At 42.3% G+C, this 23,739-nt stretch overlaps 1 protein-coding gene across 1 annotated transcript in view; it reads right to left on the bottom strand.

The window, feature by feature from the left end:
- MYH15 (myosin heavy chain 15) overlaps positions 1-23,739 on the bottom strand; it is a 154,133-nt gene that overhangs the window by 46,273 nt on the left and 84,121 nt on the right. Inside the window, 5 exon segments of the mRNA XM_046001581.1 lie at positions 1,593-1,717; positions 3,843-4,192; positions 8,077-8,273; positions 11,129-11,247; positions 15,908-16,034. Of these exon segments, the coding sequence (XP_045857537.1) occupies positions 1,593-1,717; positions 3,843-4,192; positions 8,077-8,273; positions 11,129-11,247; positions 15,908-16,034 (918 nt within the window).

Here is a 23,739-nt window from a genome sequence, read left to right as displayed (position 1 = left end):
GCCAATCATCTCTCTCACTGGCTCATCATAGTGCTTGAAATTTATTCATGAAAAATACTTCTTTAGGTTAGGGTGGTGGCTTCAGAAAGTCCCTAGCCAGAATGGCCAGAGGACCAAAGGGAACAAGAAAATGAAACAAAGCTCACTTTACAAGGACTAGCCTTGTTAGGTGACACTACCAACTGAAAGGATTCTATATAAAATGTAAAGACCTCAGGAAAACAATTATGCATAAAAAGGCAAGAGCTGTTGTCAAAAGCCATCCACCTGACAGCTCTATGTGCAGGGTACTATGGATACATCTTCTATCTGTCAGGTCTCTTACAGAAATGCAGTGATAACATGAACTTAATGGACATTGTTTGGCATGGAGCAGACCTTTGAAGTCTAATTTTCCATGATCATACCTTCCAAAGGGTCTGTTCAAAATGGGCTGTTTTGCCCATTAAAAATCATTTTCTTGGGGCTCCTGACTGGGTGGCTCAGTCAGTTAGTTACATGTCCACCTTCAGTTCAGGTCATGATCTTGGGGTCCTGGAGTCAAGTCCTACATTGGGCTCCATGCTCAGGTGGGAGTCTGCTTCTCCCTGTCTCCCCTGCTTATGCTCTTTCTTGCTATCTCTTTCTTTCAAACAAATAAATAAATCTTTAAAAAAAATCATTTTCTCAGCTGGAAGGTGAGTGGTGGTGGCTGCATTTTAAATACTGGATGGATGCTTCGTCTAAGGGAGGATCAAGAAGATGAAACTCAGCTCTGAGAAAAGAAGCTTTGTAGCATGTGTTAACTGCTTAGTGACGGTGACAGATGACTCCTTTTCGTTCACCCTCTCTGGCATAAAGTCTTCTCAGTGGCTTGTTCAATCCCTAGCACATACCCAGGGATAAGGTCAGAGATTGTTCCTGAACTTTTCATCCCTGACACTCAAAATGATCCTGCCAAACAATCTGTACAAAGATAAGCTTTCAGGACAAATGTGTAAGACTATAACTTTGAATCTCACTTTCAAAGCTAAATTTTTTTGGGGGGGGAGTGTTTTGATTGATAGAACAGAACAGATATTTATTCACTTAACATTCAATAAATATTTGTTGACCCTCTATTATACACTAGCCAATGTTCTAGGCAAGTGCTTCTCCACTGTTGGTATGAATATGAACCACTAAAGGATCGTGTGAAGATGCCGATTCTGACTCAGCAGAGCTGAGGAGAAGGCTGAGAGTCTGAATTTCTTACAAACTCCAGGGCAAGGCAGCTCCAAGCAGCTGGTCCGTGGGCTCAATTTTGAACAGTGAGGGTCTAGGCACAGGGATAAATCAATAAAGAAGATAGTTGCGGTTCCTATTTTTCATTGCACGTGGTAGATTTGTATCCATTATTGCTCACCCTGCCCTCTGGGCCTCAGTGTCTTCATCTGTGAAATGGGACAATAGTTTGCCAAGGTAAGGCATAGCGAGCACTGGGCCTAGTCCCCAGCACAAGAGTTAATACTTGTAGGCGTGTGCTTTTGCTGTTGTTGCGGTGGCTGCTGCTGCTGCTGTTACTTTGCTTTGTCACAATGACAAAAGCCTTCTTTGCTCCCTGGAGGTAATACCTCTGCTTCTTCCAGCGCTGCCTGGACCTCAGTCTTCTCTTGCTCAACCTGCTTCTTGGCCTTTTCCATTTCACTTAGGTTCCTCTTTTCTTCTCTCACCTGATTTGTCAGATTAGAAATCTCTTCTGGAGAAGGAAGAACAGCAAAGTTAGTGAAAGGAACCAGTGATATCTGACCCACGATATCAGGTACAGTGGACCGTTCCGCTGAGACAGTAGTCATGCCATCCTTGGAGACTTGATGGCAAAGTCACCCATGGCACCTGTGGGACCCTTGTTGGAATTTGAAAAAGTCACTCTTTCTTCAGTATATTGTCTTGCCACCCACCGGAAAGTTGCGTGCTACAACTGGAGAGGACAGTGCTTCTCAGAGTACCATGCAGTGAACAACCTGTACAACTTTACATGGCAGGCCTGCTTGTCAGAGCCATGTCAGATTCTGCCGGCTGCTACTCTGAGACACAGACTGGGAATCCCTATACTTCTGGCATAAGCGCCTAGCTGTTGAGACCCGTGGCTGCCACTCTGTCCACTGCCACTCAATATCAGGATGGGAACTTAAAGCATAAGCTGGGTCATTGCCTGCCAGAAGCTGATGTGTGAGCAGAGTATCCAAAGGAGGTCAAACGCTTGAGGGTTTTTGGCTAGCCTCTCATGAACATGAGTCGTAGGCAGAATAAGGCATCCAGAAGTGACAAAACCTCCACCATTCAACATTGTTACTGTCAGTTCTGCCTCTTCGGGAAGGAAGCCTCTAGTAACTGAGAGGAGTGGAGTAGGGCCAAGTAGCTCTGGGAACTTTTAGAAAGAGGTGGTGGAAGGAGCTCAAGAGCTTACCTGCTCCTCTGGTTCCAAGATCCCCGGCTGTGATAGAGTTTTGAAAAGTTACAACACCAAACTCTTTAGATGACAATTCTTATGTAATGAAGGCTTCTTTTATAAGTCCTCTCCAGAAGATAGGCTTCCAAAGAAAACTCAGGGCCGTGGTTCTCCATTCTGACCATACCTCACAATCACTTGGAGAGCTTTTGAAAAAGACTCCCGCCCAAGCCCCCACCCAGCCCAAGTGTGGTCTCCAGGCCAGCAGCACCCGCCTCACAGGCAACTTACTAGAAATACAAATTCTGAGACCCCACCCTAGACCCAGTGAATCAGAAACTCTGGGGGCGGGGCCCCAGCCCACGGTTTGCACCAGCCCTCAGGGCAGTTCGGACAAGCTGAAGCTCTCTGACCACTCTTCCAGCACCTCTCACATGCCCAGTCTCACTGAGCGTGGACTACGTAGGCCAACAGAGATGCAAGATTCACTCCTACCTCCAAGAGCAATGAGCTTGCTCCTGGGGCATCTCAGGGTTTTCATGCCCATCACTCATGGTGCTGGCGTAGGTTGGCAGCACCTCCTAATTTAGCAATTCATTCCTTTAGCCCAGCAGTTTCATTTCTAGGAAGCTACCCCTACTGAAACATTAGCCCACGTCCACAGGTATATGTCTGGAGTATATTGTAGAGGATTATTTGTAGCTGCGAGAAACTGTATCTAAGCTGAATGAGGTCTGGTTCAATAAGTGCTGCTCATCCTTATAATACAACACCCTGCAACTATCAGCAACCACGTGGCAGGGCTCCGTGGACAGTGTGAAAAGAGAATCACGAAGCAGGTGGGCAGTGGCAGAGCCTGTGACTGAGTGTGCATAGGCTTGAGTCAAGCTGCCTGGGCTCAGATCTCACACCTGCTTTGGATCGACTGTGCATTTGGACAAGATCTTGATCTTATAGGGCTTAATACAATCTGCATTTTCACATAAGACTGCTCTGAGAATTAAATAAGGAATGGCTGTGTATGCAACAGAGCCCAACACATTGCATAGGCCACAGAAATATTTGTCAAATTAGAAATTATTTTGATAAATGAAAAAATAAGAGGTGTAGAATCCTGCATAACTTGAATAATACATGCATGCATATATGCATGGCAAATCTTGGTCAGGCTATGGATGATAAAGAAATTCTTCATAGTGGCTTTCTCGACAGAATGAACCTGAGGCTAAGTTAGGAAAGTAGTCTTATTTTTAGAATTTAATAAATAATAACTCTAGTAAAAAAAAAAAAAGTATTAAATGGAAAAGTTAAAACCTGAGTGGGACCATGACAATGCTGAGATGCCGGCCCACGGAGGACAGCCTTGCCCTTGAAGCCAGGGCTCCCCACACCTCCCTGCTCCTGCTTTGGTTCCAAGCCCTGCTCAGAGTACCTTGGAGATTCTTGTTCACTCTCTGGAGGGTCTCTTGGCTCACAGTGCTCTCCTCGTAGGCATGCCTGAGCTTGAGGAGCTCGGTGCTGAGGGCCCGGGCCTCCTTCTGAGAGGCCTCCAGCATGGCCTGTGACTCCGCCTGCTTCTGCTTCCAGTCGTCCAGGCACTTGTCCAAGTGCTGCCGCTTCTGGTCCAGCATGGCTGCTGAGGAGCGGGCTTTCCCGAGGTCGGACAGGGTGTCCCCAAGCTCGAGCTGCAGTTGGTGCCTGGCCCTCTCCAGGGAGGCATTTCTGGCATTTGCTACCCCCATGGCTTCAGCAGCCTCCTGCAACCGCATGGCCAGCTTCTTCCTGAGAAGGGGAGACCCCAAGCAAAAGGCAAGTGAAGCTACAACCCTCAGAGACCTCCCCCAGTGTGTCCTGGGTTACAGCAGCGCTTGGGTACACAGCAAGGAGGCCCCTGTGGTTGGCTGAGAGGTACCAAGCAAGAGCAGCTCACGTCTGCAAATGACCTCTGTGTGCCTAGAGAACCCGGATGTCCAGGTGCGCTTTATCTTCCCCTAGCCTTTGCCAACCTGGTCTTGGAACTCGGGATCCCTAAACCTGTAAGTATTTGCTTAACCCTAAACCTTCTGCCAGCAATCCAGACTTTATCAATGACTTCAGGAAGAAGCGGGAGAAAGCGGAAGATTGTGCGCAACAGCCCACCAACAGTAAGCAACTGTTAAAAGTTCTTAAGCACATCTAGTCTTTAAAGATCTCCCTGCTACATTGCTTCCTAGGAACACTCTTTGGTTCTCTCCTGATCATTCTCTCTCCCTCTTACCATGTGGCTCCTAAACATGCCAAAGTTCTGTCTTTTCTCTGAATTCCTTCTCCACCTCAGCTGCTCTTCTCAAATGTATATACTCAAATCCATCCCTTTGTTATGCTCACTTCACAGGTCCCACAGCTCTCAGGGGGGGATTCTAGCCCCTGCTGTTGGCCCTCCAGCATCCTCTGAGATGGAGTGGTTTATTAAGGTGCCTCCTCCGCCATCCACACAAAGCAGTGCCCTGAGGCTTTCTGATGGATTCAATGTGTTCTCTTGCTCCCATCTCCTGCAGGGAGGCTGGCAGCCCCGTTCTTACCCATTCTTTACACTTCTTAGATGAAAGGTACTGTGTGTACCAAAGCTCTTTCTGATCTACTATTATTAAAGAGAAAAATGTCCTCAGGAATGAACATGTGCCACACAGGTAGCCCATCAGACCAAAGTGGTCATAAAGCCCCCTTTTGGGGGAAATCCTACAAAAGCCAATCTGTGCTCAGCATCTAGGAGGGATTTGTGCTCTAATAACTACTCCTTACTCACTGGCTTTCTAACCATAGTAAATTCTCAACTTTGCTTCATTTTTCTTAAATGTTAAGAGGAGTTTTTTGTTTTTTTTTTACGATTTATTTATCTGAGGGGCGCCTGGGTAGCTCAGATGGTTAAGTGTCTGCCTTCAGCTCAGGTCATGATCTTCGGGTCCTAGGATCAAGCCCCATATTGGGATCCTGGCTCAGCAGGGAGTGTGCTTCTCCCTCTCCTTCTGCTTGCGCTGTCTCTGTCTCTTTCTCAAAAGAAAGAAAGAAGGAAGGAAAGAAAGAGAGAGAGAAAGAAAAAAATTTATTTATTTGAGAGAGAGGGTGTGCATGCGAGGTGGGGAGGGGAGAGGGAGAGGAGAGAAATCTCCAGCAGACTCCCCACTGAGCACAGAGTCCCAATCCCACATCCCTGAGATCATGATCTGAGCCAAAACCAAGACTCCGACCCTTAAACTGACTGAGCCACCCAGGAGTCCCCAAAAGAGATACTGCCTAGTGACTACAATTAACAATCCTGTCTTTATATTGAAAGTTGCTGTGAGAGTAGAGCTTTAATGGTCTCACCATAGCGACAACAAATTGCAATTACATAGAGTAGGGGATTTATTGACTAACTACATTGTGGTAAAGACTTTGCCATATGTACCCATATCAAATCATCACATTGTATAACCTAAACATATTTAAAACTATGTAGGAGTTTGGAGCCCTACTTGGTCCCAGCATGTCAATGTCAGTAATACATATACAAATGTCAATTACATCACAATAACACTGGAGCAAAAGGAGATTCTGAAGCTTTACTCCACCTTAAATAGGGGTCTTATAAAATAATTTATATATATATTTATATAATATAAATTATATTTTAACTATCTTAGAAATACTCAATTGGTACCAGAAAATAGGGATTTTTCTTTGGGTGACCACATATGGGGAGGGACTGAGGGGTTACCAGGAAATGGGGCCATCCATGCTGAAATCAGCAAGCTCACAACTCCATTGGGCAAAATGGACAAGTTGGTCACCCTCTCTTCACTGATCATGCTGTCTACATTTCCACACCAACTACCATTTGTTCCTCATTTGCCAACCATAAGTTCTTACTCAGTAAAAGAATGTGCAATATGTGGAGGATTAAGAAACCAACTCCCTGTTCTTGGGGAATGTGGAATTCAGAAACAGTCAACTGGGTCTCAGGTGAGACTGATTCAGCTAGACTAAGTCATCCTGTGAAGCCAATTAAAAATATATAGAGAGAGAGAATCCTAGATTTTTTTTTTTTTTTTTTTTTGTAGTTCTGCCTCCCTAGGGTGAACCACAAAGAAAATATAATATAGACAACATTTTATTTATTTGATATTCAATTAAGTTTGGGGGCACCTGGGTGGTTCTGTCGGTTAGGCAATCAACTCTTGATTTCGACTCAGGTCATGATCTCAAGGTCGGGAGATCGAGTCCCATGTAGGGTTCTGTGCTGGGTGTGCAGCCTGCTTAGGATTCTCTCTCTCCCTCTGCCTATGCCCTCTTAAGCCGCAACTCTCACACATGAGTTCTCTTTCTCTCTTCCTCTCCCTCAAAAAAAAAACAAAACAGTAAGTTGAAAGCAGAAGAGGTATCCAGAGAGTACCATGTTGTCCGTTATTTCTCTTTAGCTATCATGTGCTGCAGAAGAACAATCTGTTAGCTCAACAAATCCACGTGGCCGTAAGCAGTCTATGTGCTTTCCCTCTTTCCTACCCCTCCCAAAGAAACCTGCAAACACTGTGACTGTGGGCACCTTCACCCACATTCTTCCATCATAGTGGGGGAAAAAAGTCTTACTTTAGAAGCAAATGCCCTATTTCCAATATGAGGAGCCATTTCAGTTCAAAGCCCCACTTTTCTGTGACCCGGCATTTTTCAAACATCTACTGCAGGTATTCTTAGTATCCGTCATCCCAAAGCCCTTTTCAAGTTACTGCGGCTTCAGAGATGGATCACTTGGTACCTCCCCAGGGACAGGACCCAGCGACTACTGAGCAAATGCACAGTCATGTCTCTCAAAGATTCAGGTGAAGAATGGAAAAATAATAATTTTGAAATTTTGAAACTAAAGAGAACAGGATTGATCTGCCCTGAAGTTTTGCTAAGCTGCCAAACCAGGAACACGTTCTTTTGAGTAAAGCTTTAATGACTAGAAATCTGGGGTTGGCTTGACACTTCCTCTCAAACTGACACAGCCCTTTGACCTCTGAACAATATGCTTCAGTTCTACACCCCGGCACCAGGTCTTGATTCATCTAGGCCCCAAGCTCCTGTAGTTCCTGAGAAGGACTTCTAAAGCCTTTATGGAGTGCTGGCTAGAAAACTGATATTCCAACCCGAGAGGTGGTCTGAGGGTGACTTCTTTTCAAAGAAACTTGCAGCCCTTAAGGCATGATGACAGATCCTGATATGTTTTGAGCCATCTCTGTCCATCTTCACAGAGCACTTTGTAGTCTCCAAGTTGTAGGTCAGAGACTTTAATGTCATGTACACACTTGGACTCGACTATTCTGATGTTCCAAATGAAGTACAGGATTCTGAGGGCTAGCGCATTTTCAGACCCTAGCTCCAAGTCACATCTTCTACGAAGACTTGCTTTGTGCCCTAGAAAGAGCCTCCTTTCTTTCACCAGGACCTCTTTCTAGTCTTTATTACTCTATTATAATTGTTATTTTTTACCCCTACCAGAGCATGTGCTCCTTGCCAGCAGCGGGCTGTTTCAGCTTTGGTCTTGGGCTTATTCACGCATTTGGTGGCGATTTATTCAATGTCTACATGAGGCCTTTAAGTCAAGGTCACTCTCCTCATCCTCTGCTGTATAACTCCCTCTGCATTCAGGTCTGCCTTGCCCCACTCACTTGGCATCCTCCAAGTCCTCAGTCCTCTGGCCGATGTCGTCTGCATACTTCACTCTCCACCACACCATTTCACTGTTGCCTTTGGAGAGAGCCCGGAGCAGCTCAGCCTTGGCCTCTTGTTCTTCCTCATACTGCTCTTGAAGAAGGTCACGGTCATTCTTGGCTGACTGCAGGGCCTGGGCCAGGGCGCTCTGTGACTTAACAGACACAACACACATTAAAAAAGGGCATCACTACCATTAACAATGAAGGACTTGGAGGTGACATCTTTTTTTTCTTAGATAAGGTTAATAACAACCTGCCACAAATTCAAGCTGAACCTGAACCTAGTAAGATAATACCCGGGAAAGAATTTGGGATGAGAAAGGATCGAGTATCTAATTGCTGCTGTTACAACAGGGAACAGTGTTCTATTTAGGGAAATGTCTGCCTGACTATGTGGGCTTCAGCAACTGGCAGGTTCTGGAAATAGTGGGGAATACAAAGGTAGCAAAAACATTCCCTATCATTTAGACAGGAAGATTTATTGTTAGCACTATCTAAGATTGAGATCTTATTTGGACTATAAAAGGATCGCTGAGACTTGGTCCAGCTTTTCTTTCATTGATGAAAAAATCTTTTATTTCACATGTAAATCTCTGAACACTATCTCTGATCACTTTAAAACAGCACTATCTGATAGAACTTTCTATAGATGAAAATATTTTAGGGGCACCTGGGTGCCACAGTTTGTTAACTGTCCAGCTCTTGGTTTTGGCTCAGGTCATGATCTCAGGATCATGAGATGGAGCTCCATGTCAGGGTCCCTGCTCAGCATGGGGTGTGCTGGAGAGTCTCTCTTCCTCTCCCTTTGCCCCTCCTGCTCATGTTTGCGCACTCTCTCTTTTCAAATCAATCATTCATTCAATCAATCAATCCTTATTTAAAAAAAGAAAAGATTTTATATATGGACCACCCAATATGGTAACCATAGCCACATGTATCTATTGAACACTCAGTATGTGCCTTAGTACAATGTGTCGTCACTGAATTTTAGTTTTGTTTTAAATAAACTTAAATTCACACAGCCACCTGTGGTGCTGTAGCAGCTACTGCGGCTTTCAGACAGCAGAGCTGAGTTTGGTAAACATTTCTGTCATTTACCTGTGGTGTGGTTAACCTAGAGCCATCATTCCCAAGAGATAACCTAGTCTAGTGGCAAGAACCTAGTCTGCTGGAGTCTGGGCTGGTCCCTCACAGGTCCTTACTGCAAATTAGAAAAAAGCGTCTTCTCAGTCCGTGGATGCAGCTCTGAGAGCACAAGGCTTAGTTAACAGCAGCCTCAGCCAGACACCCTTGGGCAGCTTTGAAAGAGGAGCAACAGTACACAGTGACCCTGAGAAGGATGCAGGCTTTGAAAGCCAATAAATTTGGCTTTAAATTGTGACCCTACCCCTCTTATATATTCATTGAGCACCTGTTCAAGGCATTTGTGTTTATAGAAGTAAGTGAGATGAAGATAGTCTTTGCCCTAAGGAGCCATAAAGGGGGGAGAGGATACACAAAATGAACATATAAACAAATTAAATTTTTTTGTAATGCTGACAGCAGTAAGGAACTAAAGCAGAATGACAATATAGGATGTTTGATTCCTTCACATCATTGCCCAAGGGCCTTGAGGAAGGGAAAGGCTTGTACACAGTGGAAATAGCAGCTATGAAAGTCCTCTGGCAGGAGTAATGGTGACTCGTATAAGAGGCTCAGAGGAGGTCTGGGCAGCTGGAGGGGAGGAAATGAGGGAAGCAGACCTATGACGTAAGGTCGCAGGAGGAGGCTGGAGGCTAAGCAGAGGGGCCTCTGAGGCCAGCCGGAAGCCACTGGGAAGTCAGCCAGAGAGATCTTCTAAAATCTAAATTAAGTCATCTCACGACCAGCAACAATTCCTTCACACTCTACTCCTAGCTGTATGACCTTGGACATGTTATTTTTCTTCTCAGAGCCTTGGTTTCTTCATGTAAAAAGATAAATTCTACCTTTTTCCTAGGACTTATGTGAAGATTGAGATAACATGAGAGACGTATCTGGCAGAATGTCTGATGCACAAACCGTGGGATTCATTTAAAAATGCATATATAACGTCGACAATAAGGAGAGTAGAGAGAATGAAATAAAATATTTGAGAACAGACATCTATAGTCTCATGACCTGTACCTCAGAATAGATGCCTTTGCAGGGAGATTACATACAAGTGAGGGGCTATGGGGCGTCCGTAACAAGGTGCCTTCAAGATGAACCAGGTATTAGCCTGAAACATCAGAGCTCAGAGAATTTCTCTCTCATCTGAGTCACTCCATTTTCACCTTAAAGGGCCACTTTCACTGGCGTCACCTGCTAGAAACTTCCTCTTGGGAAGAAATGACCGATATGTATAGGTTATTGACAACTTAAAAGTAATATTTGAACTAAGCCAGTCCCATTTGGTTCATTCTGGTCTTCTTTTTAATTCTACTTCTTGGTGCAATTCAGAATCAAAGATCCATAAAGAGTCTTGCTGACTTCCTGTTCACATAATAATGCAAAATGGAAATACACAGTTTGCGTACTGTGTCTAAATCTGACAAATGGGGTGCCTGGGTGGTTCAGCAGTTAACCATCTGCCTTCTGCTCAGGTCACGGTCCTGTGGTCCTGGGATCGAGCCCCACATTGGGCTCATTGCTCAGTGGAGAGCCTGCTTCTCCCTCTTCCTCTGCTACTCCCACTGCTTGTGTGCGCCGCCCCCCGCCCCCACTATCTCTGTCAAATAAATAAATAAATAAATAAATAAAATCTTTTTAAAAAATAATAAGTCTGACAAACTAGACAAGCAATTTGTGTCACTGAATAAAGTCCTTCCGTGATGAAGTTCCTTCCCGGCACATACAAGGTCCACCATGTTTTTTTCCCTGTAACTTCTGGGGCACTTTCCTCTCTTTTATAGGAGGGGATATCGAGCCTCATCCATCAGGCACTATTTTTTTTTTTTTTTTTAACACACACAGTCAAGCTACTGGTGAGAAATAATAGATGCATTACTTTGGATTCCTCTTCCAGTTGCCCTTTCAGTTCTTCTATTTGCTGAGTGAAGTTGCTCTTTTCCCTGGAAAGGTGGTTTATCAGAGCTTTCTTTTCTTCCAACCTCCTCAGGAACTCTCCTACAGAGAGATTTCACAAAGTGAGTTAATCCCAGCCCACCTCCCCATCCACCGCCTCCTCCCACGAGCTGTTCACTTGAAGGACAACCACAGTGACTCCTAACACATATTTTTAATATAACAGGGGTCTGAGAGTTCAGTTATCAGCAAAACCATGGCAATGATTTGTTCTGGGATGCACAAAAGAGCCCTGATAAAGAACTGATTTTTAGCAGTAAGTTTGGGTCAATAATAGGTAATATCAGCTGCCGTATATTGAAACTTTTCTGTGCAGCAGGCACTACTGTCCATCTTAACTCCCGTAACTCCTTGACCATGTTTGTAGTATGTTACCCATTTCAAAGAGGGGGAAACAGCAACTGACTTGTGTATGACTGAGACACCAACGTGCATAGCCGGTAACAGTGGAGGCAGATTCTAATTCTTTTAACCCCGAAGAGCACATTCTTTTGTGTTATGCTCCCTTGTTTATTTTATGTGGCTCTACCAATTTCTGACTGTATAATCTTTAGGTAATTACAACTTCTTTGCCACATCTGTAAAATGAGGATAACAATAAAAAATTGTCAGGGCGCCTGGGTGGCTCAGCCGGTTAAGCGTCCAACTCTTGGTTTTGGCTCAGATCATGATCTCGGGATCATGAGATTGAGCTCTGAGCCAGGCTCTGTGTTCATTGCAGAGTCTGCTTTAGATTCTCTCCTCTCTCTCTTCCTCTCCCTCTGACCCACAGCCCCTAATCACACACTCTCTAAAATAAATAAAAATCTTTAAAAAACTGTTAATGGAAATTAAATGAATGTGTTTTGTGACTAATGTGTTTTCACTACTGTGAATGTGTTTTGTAGACTAGCTGCTAAATAAATATTAAAAATAGTCATTAAATAGCGGAGGATAGGACCATGATGGGGGAAATTTTCATTATACAGTAGTCTACACTCTGTCTCTTTTGCTGATGATAGGACAGCAATGCCTTGATTATTAGCAATGGTACCAAATACTGAGCCAATCCTGGGCAAAGGCAGGTGCTTCTATAGTGTAATTAGTGCAGCACTAAAAGCCCACCATATCTGTGACCCCTATACTTCTTGCTATAAACAAGTTCTAAAACTCTTAGCATTTTAAGAAAGCATCTGTTTGGGCTAAAGCAGCTATTTTCAAACTTTTTGGTCTCGGAAACACTTCATATGCTTAAAATTTACTGGGGACCCCAAAGAGATTTTATTTACATGGATTTGATATTTAATAGATAGCATATTTGAAGTTAAAAGAGAAATTTAAAATTTGTATTAACTCATTTTCAAATAACAATAAAAATCTCAATGATGTGTTAACATTTTTACCTAAACAACCATTTTTAAGAGGAAAAGCTGTATTTCCTAAAAGTACAAAAAAGTTAGTGAGAAAATTATTTTATGTTTTAAAAAATCTCTGGCTTAATAAAAGCAAGATTTTCATACTTGCCTCTGAATGCAATCTACTGTAATACACTGTTTTTATTGATGTATGTGAAGAATATTGTCTGCCATAGATACATGGGAAAGGGGAGATGAATTTTCATAGTCTTTTCAGATAATTGTGACCGTTATTTGATACTACACCAAAACTCAACAAATAGAAATTTCTCAAGGATTAGTTGCAGTATGATCCTCTGTTACCTTAAAATTCATGAGTCTAGCTTAAACTTTGAATGGATCTTTCACCCACACATGACTGTATAACATCATGACATGGTGATTTGAAAAATACGTGTTCACTGAATTACACAGATCTTCTAAAATGTTGACACATTCCATACAATATTAAAAACAGGGTGTTTGTTAATATCACTGCTGATCTCATCAGAAAAGTCTTTGACAATTGAGAGCATCAGGCTCATGAAGGCATATACATGTTTTCCAAAATCTGATTTTTGCCTAAAAGCTTCAATTTTATTATTGGCAACAAATAATGTCAGTTGTTTTCCTTGAAGCGACAGGCTTACTTTGTTCACTTTTGAGAAAATAACTGCCAAATATCTGAATCAGAATACACATAGTTTGTTTGTCAACGGTCCTTTTAAGTAAATAGGATGCTCCCTGAAGAAACCTGCTAGCTCAGCTCAGAACTTAATCACACACCGTACTTCAGAGGGGGTGTCAGTGGGGGGGGATGGGTGAAGTAGGTGAAGCAGATTAAGAGCACAGTTGTGATGAGCACTGAGCAATGTATAGAATCATTCAATCACTGTATTATACACCTGAACAAATATAATGCTATTAACTGTGCCGGAATTAAAATTTAAAACTTCATAAAAATACAGAGGTGCTTTATGCATACTTCCTCTTTTGTCAGAGAGAATATTAAAAAGATATCTACTTGGGGTCAAGATATAATAAAATTAACTTTTACTGCTTCATTAAGGACATTCTTACTTAAAACTGACTTTTTTTTTTCAAACTGTGAGTATATCGGTATATCACTATGCCAGTGAATATAATGATTAATAATCGTACAGTGTGGTGCCACTGTCATGATGCATGAGACCTCAGTAGTTTTAATTGTCACTGCTTCTGCAGCATCAATACCAATCGCAAAAGAACTTAAAAAGCAGTCACTTTAACCTCATAGGCCCCCTACAAGGGTCTTGATGATCACTGGTGTTCTGTGGACCAAACCGAAAATCTCTGGGTGACAACGTAGTACTGAAAAGGAGTCTAAAGAAATGCCAATCCGCCAGGGGGTTGAGACTGACATATCACGTATCTCACAGAACAGGGACCCCATGGCTTACTTCATCACATTTACCACTGGTTTGCTTGGAAAGCGGAGTGTGATATGTTGACAGGACAGGGCATGAGACTAGCCATAGTGGCAAAAAAGCAGCAAAAAATCTGAAGCGTAGACCCAGTGACGGGAGGGAAGGCTTGGATAGGTATATACTTAAATTTTAATTCACACAAAGCCAAAAGGTGAAAATAAGAATTAAAGGAAGGAAGAAAAGGTCCTCCATCATGAGTGGAATTATCACCTCACACCCACTTTCACGTCACTCACTTACCCACTAATTTCCTCATCAAAGAAGTGAGTGGAAAATTAATGCCGATAGCTAGGGGGAGGTAGGCAGGGCCCATCACAACAATGTTGTACAGCACATCATTCAGGACCCGACATATGGCTTTTCTCCAGTCTTATCACTGGACTCTGACGTCCACAGACTACATCCTAAATGGCAGAAATCAAACTGGGGCTTTTGTAACAAGGCCAAGTGTCATCCACCCTGCCCCCACTGTTAGAGTCCTGTTCAGTGTCCCTGCTAGAACCAAAAACACTTTCTTTTGGGTTTCTAGGTTTATAGTTAGTTTTGCCAGCCCATTTTAATTTAGCTTTAATTCTAGATTTAGCCTCTAGAAACAGGTACCCACCAGCAGAAGGATGTCATACAGTCCAAGTGAGCTTTATTCTCTCTTTAAAGTATGTGCTTCTGGGCATCAAGAGTATTGTTTATTTTCATTGACCTAGGAATGTGATCTCTGGAAACATACTCCTAAAAATAATGTAATTACATCTAGCCACATGCTGTTCATAGCAGAGAAACAATTAAAGCTACAAGGCAAGGTTAAGTAAGCCATCGCCCCTCTACTTGATGGATTAGAAACAGCCATTATAAATGACTAAATATGCAAGATAAAAAAAAAAAACTTAAGACAAATTGAAAAAGAAAAAAACCCAAAGAAATTGCTAAAAAAACCACACACACAAAAACTATCATTAGTAGCTCATAGTTGAAAATAAACCGTGGGACATTTTCCTACTTTTCATTTATCAAATGTTCGTGTAGCACCAATAAGTGGCGGGACTTGTTCTAGATGACTGACATACATCAGTGAATAAAACAAAGCTTAGAAGAAGCTTACATTCTTGCAGATGGAGATAGACAAATATGCACATTTGTCATGTCAAGTATGTAGTTTGTTTGAAGGTATTAAATACTATTTCTAAAAAGGCACAGAGAGAAAACGGGTTGAGAACAAACGTCACCTTCTCAATAAGGCCTATACTGACATCCCCTGGATATCTGTTTGATTAACCCTCATCTTCAAGTCTCTGGAGAATTATTAGAGTATTCCAGGCAGAGGAAAAAGCTAGGGCAAGACCCTAGAATGCTAGTGTGCCTGGTGTGTTAAAAACATAGTCAAGGCAGAATGAGAGAAGGGAAAGTAGTAGAAGAGGTCAGAGAGATAATGAGGGGCCCAATTACGTGGCCTTGTAGGCCATTGTACAGATTATGGCTTTCACTGGGTGTTAAAAAAAAGTATGGGTTTATTACTGAAAATTAGAAAAAGATGCCTGTTTCCACGAGGTCGACATTATAAAAAGTCAAGTCTTGTAGGCTGTGTGAACAGCCCTGCCATTCTTTGATCTTGACAGTTCCTTCATCCAACTGCATATTTCTTTTCTCCTTCGTGAAGGAGAGCTGGGCAGAGCCTCCCAAACCAACACAGAGGTAACCCTCACCAGACAAGGGCATATCTGTGGACAAGGTTAAATCAGAGGCTGCATTCCTCCCCTAGAATCCTCACACTCTCAGTGCATTTCAGTGACTGCCTGATCATCTCGGTTGTCCTTCCACCAGGCTGTTGGGACTGAGCTCACTCACAGCCGAAGCAGCACATTTACTTACCATTCTCACTCCGTAGCTTCGTCTTCTGTGCATTCAGGTCATTTGCCAACTGAGTCACTTCATCTAGTTTTGCATTTGCTTCATTCAGGCGCTCTTCATACAGACTACAGAGCTTCTCAGAGTTCGCCTACGAGTTTAGAATGAAGGTTTGGGTATGGTTCATGGAGTCCATGCTGAATTAGCTGCATAAGATGGGGGGTGGGGAGGGGGTGGTTCCTGGGAACCTTGTGCTCTCTTCTGCTCTGAAGACCACAGCTAACATTTGGGAAATTGTATCTTCTAATTTCAGAAAACACAATAAACTGAAGGTCTGGGCCTTTAAGGGTCCAAACTTCTCAGGCTACAGCTGTCATGTAGAAACCCAGCTCTCTGGGTATTGGGACACTCTCTAGAATTCTTTGCTCTTTTGAACAAGGAAACATGCCCAATACTTATGTAGTTCAAAATGACTTCTTGACATTATATTATATATTTAAGCATCTTACTCTCCCACTAGAATAGGTTTCATGAAAGTAGAGATTCTGCTTGATCACAGATAACCCGTCAATGCCTAGATTAGTGTCGAGCACATATGAGAAGCTCAATAAACAATTGGGGACATGCAGAGGAGAGGGAAAGAACAAGGGAAAAGGGAATGAAATCCAAAGGGCCAACCAAGCAGTATGTAAGAAAGTAGATAGATATGAACTGCAATGGTTTAATCATGGACATTTGAACTGTGAAACAACTACAGCCTCTGGATCACTAAGGCTGCAGGCTCAAGGGAACCCTATTAAGTTAACACTTCAACTCTAAACTCCAGTTTCTCACAATGGGTTTTTCACATTTGGAGGAAAGGATATGCCATTTGGCCTTTGTACTTCTACCTGACTTAAGTAACCAATGTAACAATCAGATTTGTACCACACCCTGGAACTAATGCTAGTGACCTTGAGAATAAAGAAAAGATCACACCAGTGGCATTCCAAAAAAATGGTGAGGCATGTGAAATCTGGTGGTGAGCCTAACAGTCTGAATGTTTACCTAATTTGTGGTGATGTAGCAACGGCCAAGGACCAGGAACATTTGAAAGACATCAGGTTTAGTCCTCTGGAAAACCCCTAAAGCAAAAACCTTGGAGGCCTCCAGCTAGAGCCAACTCTATGCTGAAGATTATTCTCTTCAAACTTACTTTAGTGACTATTCGAACCTCCCAATGAAAAATGACCAGATTACATTTTCTTATATCCCCAAGGCAGTGTGCAGCGCTTGACACAAAACAGGTTACTTAATAAATGTTGAAGACAATCAAATTATTGCCTTAGTGAGAGGTTGGCCAACATGCTCACTAAAGTTTACTTAGAGGTCATATTCAAGCTTTCCTTATAATGCCCAACACCCACATTTACTTTTAACTTGGTCAAGATATTATCCACTGATTGGCAAACAAGTGAAGAGCCAAATCATGTGCACGCTCATTTGGAGGCTGAAGAGGAATGTCATATAGGTCAAGCTCAAAGATGTTCTACAGCAGGGCGCCTGGGTGGCTCAGTGGTTTAAGCCTCTGCCTTCGGCTCAGGTCATGATCTCAGGGTCCTGGGATCGAGCCCGCATCGGGCGCTCTGCTCAGTGGGGAGCCTGTTTCTCCCTCTCTCTCTGCCTGCCTCTTTGCCTACTTGTGACCTCTCTCTCTGTCAAATAAATAAATAAAATATTAAAAAAAAAAAGATGTTCTATAGCACATCCAGACTTGTTGGTGATGGTGCAACTAAACTTGGCAGAGACTGGATGGCCAGCTTCCCATACAATGTCATCAGCATCACATAGGTTAGAGCCCTGAGGTTAAATGTCAGGCACACTCAAATATCCACTCTCCACTGGCTACTGGAAAAAAGCTAGAGTAGTGATAAATATAACAGTCTGTAGATGGTCTGAAACTGCTAATTATATTTTGAATATTGAATAGTTTGCTCTCACTCCTGAAAGTAATTTGACAAAGTTGGCACACTCATTTTTTTCATCAAAATATCCCTTGAGAGTTCAGATTGATTCTGTTATTTATAAAATGTTTATCATTTTATAATATGTTTATAATGACAAATGTTTATCATTATAAATGATAAATGTTTTATCATTTATAGAACAGAGTCAGAGAGGCTAAATACCTTGTCCAAATTCAGCTAAAACAGCTAGGGAATGTTGGAATTAGGATTTGCACTGATAACGGCCTGTGTGGAGGCAAGGGAAAAAAAAAGCCAAATACTAAATTCCTAAGTATCTGTTATATGAAGTAGAAATGACAAAGGGAATGTTACATTGACATCCTAGTTGACTCATACTGTCACGAATCCTGAGCGCTAGAGGAAACTGGATAAAAATATGATAACTATGCGAACCATCTTTATTTTATGTTGTCTCCAGCAACAAATGACCCATTAACTGGAACAGGAAGAACACATCCAGGTGTGAGAAATGGCACTTCTGCTTATGGTCCTCAGTATTCTATGCTATGCACCTGTTTGCTGAGGGTGAAAGAACACAGAGCTCTAGAAGACAACTTAGTCAATGGTGTGTGGAAATGGCAAGCAAAGGAGCCAGAGAACCCCCAGTTTTTAAGAGACTCCTATGCAGTAAAGCCCAGCTGGGCTGTGTATATCTGCAGAGTAGGCAGCCACCTGGGCAGACAGAAAAGACACCTGCTTTTAGGCATCGCTTCATATGGTAGGTATTTCATGGACAGTGTTAACCACTGGCAGAGACTTTTTGATTTATAATGTATTTTTTATAAGCAGGATCTGCAAAAGACATCGAAATTGGTTATCTAAGATAGCCTATAACAGGACATATCATTCAAATAGGCTGTAACTTGAAGGTACAAATTCAAACTTAAACATAAAGGATAGGCACTAAATTTTCATACCAGGAAAGAAGAGGTTAATGGAATAATGTGCGTTCATCTTAAAACTGAATCTTAAAATGCTGCCTAAAAATGCTGTCTCCCAGAAATGCAGGAACCAATGGGAATTCAAAATAATCAAGATAATTGTGAGATCGCTTATAACTTTTAAATTTCCCTGGGCTTCTCTGTCAGCATAATATACTTTTTGAAAGTGCTTCAGTTTCCACTATACCACAGAGTGATTGGCATTCCTGGGATTATAATTCAGGAAAAGATGAAATAAACAATTCAAGAAAAATTTCAGCATAATGTATACACTTATGAGAGTGAACAGAATCAATTTATCCCACCAAGAAATATTTACAGCAGCAGTGGAACGTGGTCACCCACCAACACAAACAGGATTGGGCGTCAAGGCCCATCTCTGCCATGACTGGATGCCTTGGATAGTCCCTGAACCTATGAGCCACAGAATTCCCAAGAGGCAGATGTAAAAGTTAATGCTAGTACTTGAGTATACAGTACTTGAGCATATCATGTAGTGAGCATGAGTGAAATAAAACCTAGTGTCTGCTTTAGAGATGTTTTCTATTTAAGCAAAGTTCAAAGACTATATGATGCAGTAGTACACGAGGGATCCTGCAAGTGCTACACTAATTCTGAAACAGATAAAGTTTTAATTTGGAAAGTTGAACTTGAGCATTCCAGGGAAAGGGCTTAGTTTGGAAAAGGCATATTGGTGAAAAAAGGATATTTGATGGAAGGCAAACATTCTAGCTTGGCTGAAATAGAAGGCCCATGAAGAAAAGTAATAGGATCTAAAATTGGCAGGGCAGAATGTGTCTGGTCACAGGCCAAAGGGTACCTTGAAAACCAGCAGGGTTTTTTGTTGTTGTTGTTGTTTTTAAAGACACATTTATTCAGCGTCATGATCAGACTATTACATTTAGCAATCAACAGCATGGGTGCAAAAAAAAAAAAAATCTACATTAAAACCCTTTGTTGGAATGCTTTACACTTTCCACGGAACAGAAACTAAAATAACCTGTTATACAATTAGTCGCAAATACAATCCTCGAGTTTTTTTGCCCATACACATGAGTATTGTCTAAAACATGTCTTCTTTGTAGCAGCGAGGCCCTGCCACCACAGTGCTTGGCTGAGTTCACAAATCTGTTGTAACCTGTCGCTTCCCTGTCCCTTCTCTGGCTCTCCTCTCCTGCTAAGCTTTGTTTCCTGGCAGGAATTAAAACCTTCTGCCACTGCCGTAGCTACTGCTGCTGCTGGAACCACCATAGCCACCTTGGTTTCGTGGTTTGGCGAAGTATTGGCCTCCACCACATAAGGGCCAGAGCTTCTGCCTCCAAAATTGCCTCCTTTCATGGGTCCAAAATTTGAGGATTGATTGCTGTAATTGCCAAAATCATTATAGCTTCCGCCACCTCCAAAGTTGCTTCCACTACCACCGCCATAGCCGCCTCCGCCTCCTCCGTTGTTATAGCTGTCATAGCCCCACTCCCGCCATAGCCACTGCCCGGGTTTCCATAACCCTGTCCACCACTTCCATAGCCTCTGCTTCCTCCAGAGTAACCAGGGCCGCCTCCTCCATAACCACCATCATTACCAAATCCGTTACAGCCATCCCCACTGCCACCATATCCACCACCACCTCGACTGCCACCAAAGCCACCTCGACCTCGAAGTTTCCTCCACGACCGAAGTTGTCATTCCCACCAAAACCACCTCCACGACCACCACCAAAGTTTCCAGAACCACTTCGACCTCTTTGGCTGGATGAAGCACTAGCCATCTCTTGCTTAGAGAGCGCTTTCCTTACTTCACAGTTGTGGCCATTCACAGTATGGTATTTTTGAATGACAATCTTGTCTACAGAATCATGGTCCTCAAATGTTACAAAAGCAAAACCCCTCTTTTTGCCACTGCCTCGGTCAGTCATGATCTCAATCACTTCGATTTTCCCATACTGTTCGAAATAATCTCTTAGATGATGTTCCTCAGTGTCTTCTTTAATGCCACCAACAAAAGTCTTTTTCACAGTTAAGTGGGCACCAGGTCTTTGAGAATCTTCTCTTGAGACAGCCCTCTTTGGTTCCACAACTCTCCATCCACCTTGTGTGGCCTTGCATTCATGGCTGCATCCACCTCCTCCACAGTGGCATATGGGACAAACCCAAAGACTCTGGAGCACCTGGTGTTTGGATCTCTCATGACCACACAGTCCGTAAGTGTTCCCCCTTGCTCAAAATGGCTCCTCGGACTCTCATCGGTTGTTTCAAAGCTCAGACCTCCGATGAAGAGCTTCCGCCGCTGTTCAGGCTCTTTGGGAGACTCTGACTTAGACATGACGGCAGTGGGAGGGGAGACTTTAACAATGCTTACTCGGTGGCGTCCATGGGCAGAAAGGCGTAATCTAACAAACGTATCTCGAAAACCAGCAGTTTGAAGTTCAGTGTTAGGCAGGGGGACATGATTCTATAAAGCCATGTCTAGAGATATTCATATAGATACTGTATAGGATAGATTGAACACAAGAAAAACTAGAAGCAAAAAAGATAACTTAGGAAACCATTTCAACAGTCTGGTTAAAAGGTAATGGAAGTCCTACCTGCATGTGAGAATAGAACGGAAAACTGTAAGACAGTGAAGAATTGACTTACTGTAAGAATTGATTGGAAAGCAAAGAACAAGAGAGGAAACAAATAATCATTTACAGCCTTAGAGCCTGGGTGATAGGAAGAAACAGGGTGCCAATGACAGAAATGTCCAGAAGAAACACCAGATTCAGAAGAAGGTGATGAGTTTGGTTTTAGACACACTAATTTGAGGAAAGGAAGCTTTACTGATCTTTGAAAGAACAATTTAAGAGAATACTTCTAAGAAAAGCAGGGATAATAAAACCCAGGCCAGGGGTTACAGGATAGAGGAGGTAGTGAGACATATATATCTGCTGGTGGGAGCCAGCTTCCTAAGATGGTCCCCCAATGACCAACATCCTCTAGTACTCACACCTTTGTATAGATCCCTACCCTGTGACTTATAACTGAATCACTGCACTGCACTGTAAGTCTGCCTAATTAGAATTGTTGCGGCTTCTTTCTTGGTCTCTTGTAGTACTTTGTCTTATGCCCTAAATTGCATAAGAAGCCCAGGTCCTCCATGGTTACCATGCTGTGAGGAAACCCAAGCTAGCCACATGGCAAGAAAGATTTCCAACTAGCCCCCAGACGTTTTAGTTAGTTGTCAGTTTAGTTAGTTTAGTCAGACAGAGAATGAATAAACCTTCAGATGACTCCAGTTGAGACTGGAGAGTTGATAATAAATTGCTGTTTCAAGCTGCAAGGTTTGGGGATGATTTGTTATATAGCAATAGATAAATGGAACTATACTCTTTGGTCAAGGAGACAGAGGCAGATATGGATAGACTTTGCTTTCCTCCTCCTAGTATCTGAGGAAGAGTCTTTCTTTATTTTGGTTTGTTTTTGCAATGGGTGAATAATGGTCATGTGGAAAAATATTTTGTTCCTTGGGACAAGAAAGCAAGAAATGGATGAGTATAAGAAAAATATAAGGTGAAGAGAGAAGTTTTACTGAATGGGTCTTGATCTTATCAGTTAGGTCTTACCATTTATTGAAAAGGATTTAGAAAGTCAGGGTTAGAATCTGAGGGAGGATTTTGTTTAAAATAAAACAGTGAATTAGAAGAATAAAAGAATGAGCAGCAATGAAATTCTAGAGGAAATTGGAAAGTATGAAATTCATATCTAATTAGTACAGATTTACGATGAACCTATCAACAGTTTTATGACTATGACTTCCTACTAAGATGTGCAGAAACAGAAGAATTTCTGAGGATAAACAAGAGGCACAGTAGATTATAAAGAGTAAGGACTTCTAGAGCATCATTTGGGCTGAGGAAAGCAAATGAAGCCTACAGGGCATGGAGAAAGAATGTTTTCACTGCCGAGAGAAAAAAGGATGAGTCCACATAAAAGGCAGAATACAGAAGAGATAGAGGAGAGAGGACTTAAATCCTTACTAAATTTACATACTAAGATAATTGGGGGTGGGATGGCAGGGATAGAGGAGAGAAAGAGAGAGAAGGAAAAGCAGGGTGGTTGTGTTTCTTTCTACTGAACGAGTTTTTAAAGGGAACGAATGTTAAATATTTTAGGATTCACTCAGTCTCTCTGAGGAAATGTTCCATTTTTCTGGCTATGGTCCTTGCAGGTTGAGCTTTATTGTTGGCTTGTCTCTTTTCCAGATAATTTCACAAATTATGCTCACAAGGAGAATGTGACTCTGGCTACAGGCATATCTTGGAGATATTGTGGGTTCAGTGTCAAATCATGCAATAAAGGTAATATCACAATAAAGTGAGTCAGTGAATTTTTTGGTTTCCTAGTGCTCATAAATGTTGTATTTACACTATACTATAGTCTATTAATTGTGCAATAGCATTACATATTTAAAAAAATGTATGCCAAAATTTAAAATGGTTTATTGCTAAAATATGCTAGCCATCATCTGAGCTTTCTATGAGTCATAATCTTTTTGCTGGTGGAGGATCTTGCTCAATATTGATGGCTGCTGATTTATCAGGGTGGTGGTTCCTGAAGGTTGGGGTGGCAGTGGCAATTTCTTGAAACACGACAACAGTCAGTTTTGACACATCAATTGACTCTTCCTTTCATAAATGATTTCTGTGTAGCATGTGATGCTGTTAGATTGCATTTTACCCACAGTAGAACTTCCTTCAAAATTGAAGTCAATCTTATCAAACCCTGCTACTGTTTTATCAACGATGTTTATGTAATATTCTAAATCCTTTGTTGCCACTTCAACAGTCTTGACAGCATCTTCACCAGGAGTAGATTCTGTCTCAAGAAACCACTTCTCTGCTCATCCATAAGTAGCAACTCCTTACCTGTTAAAG

This window comes from Meles meles, chromosome 4 (assembly GCF_922984935.1).
Source record: "Meles meles chromosome 4, mMelMel3.1 paternal haplotype, whole genome shotgun sequence".
NCBI lineage: Eukaryota > Metazoa > Chordata > Mammalia > Carnivora > Mustelidae > Meles > Meles meles.
The sequence above is the reverse complement of the archived record's forward strand: the minus strand, read 5'-3'. Positions and strand labels throughout refer to the sequence as shown.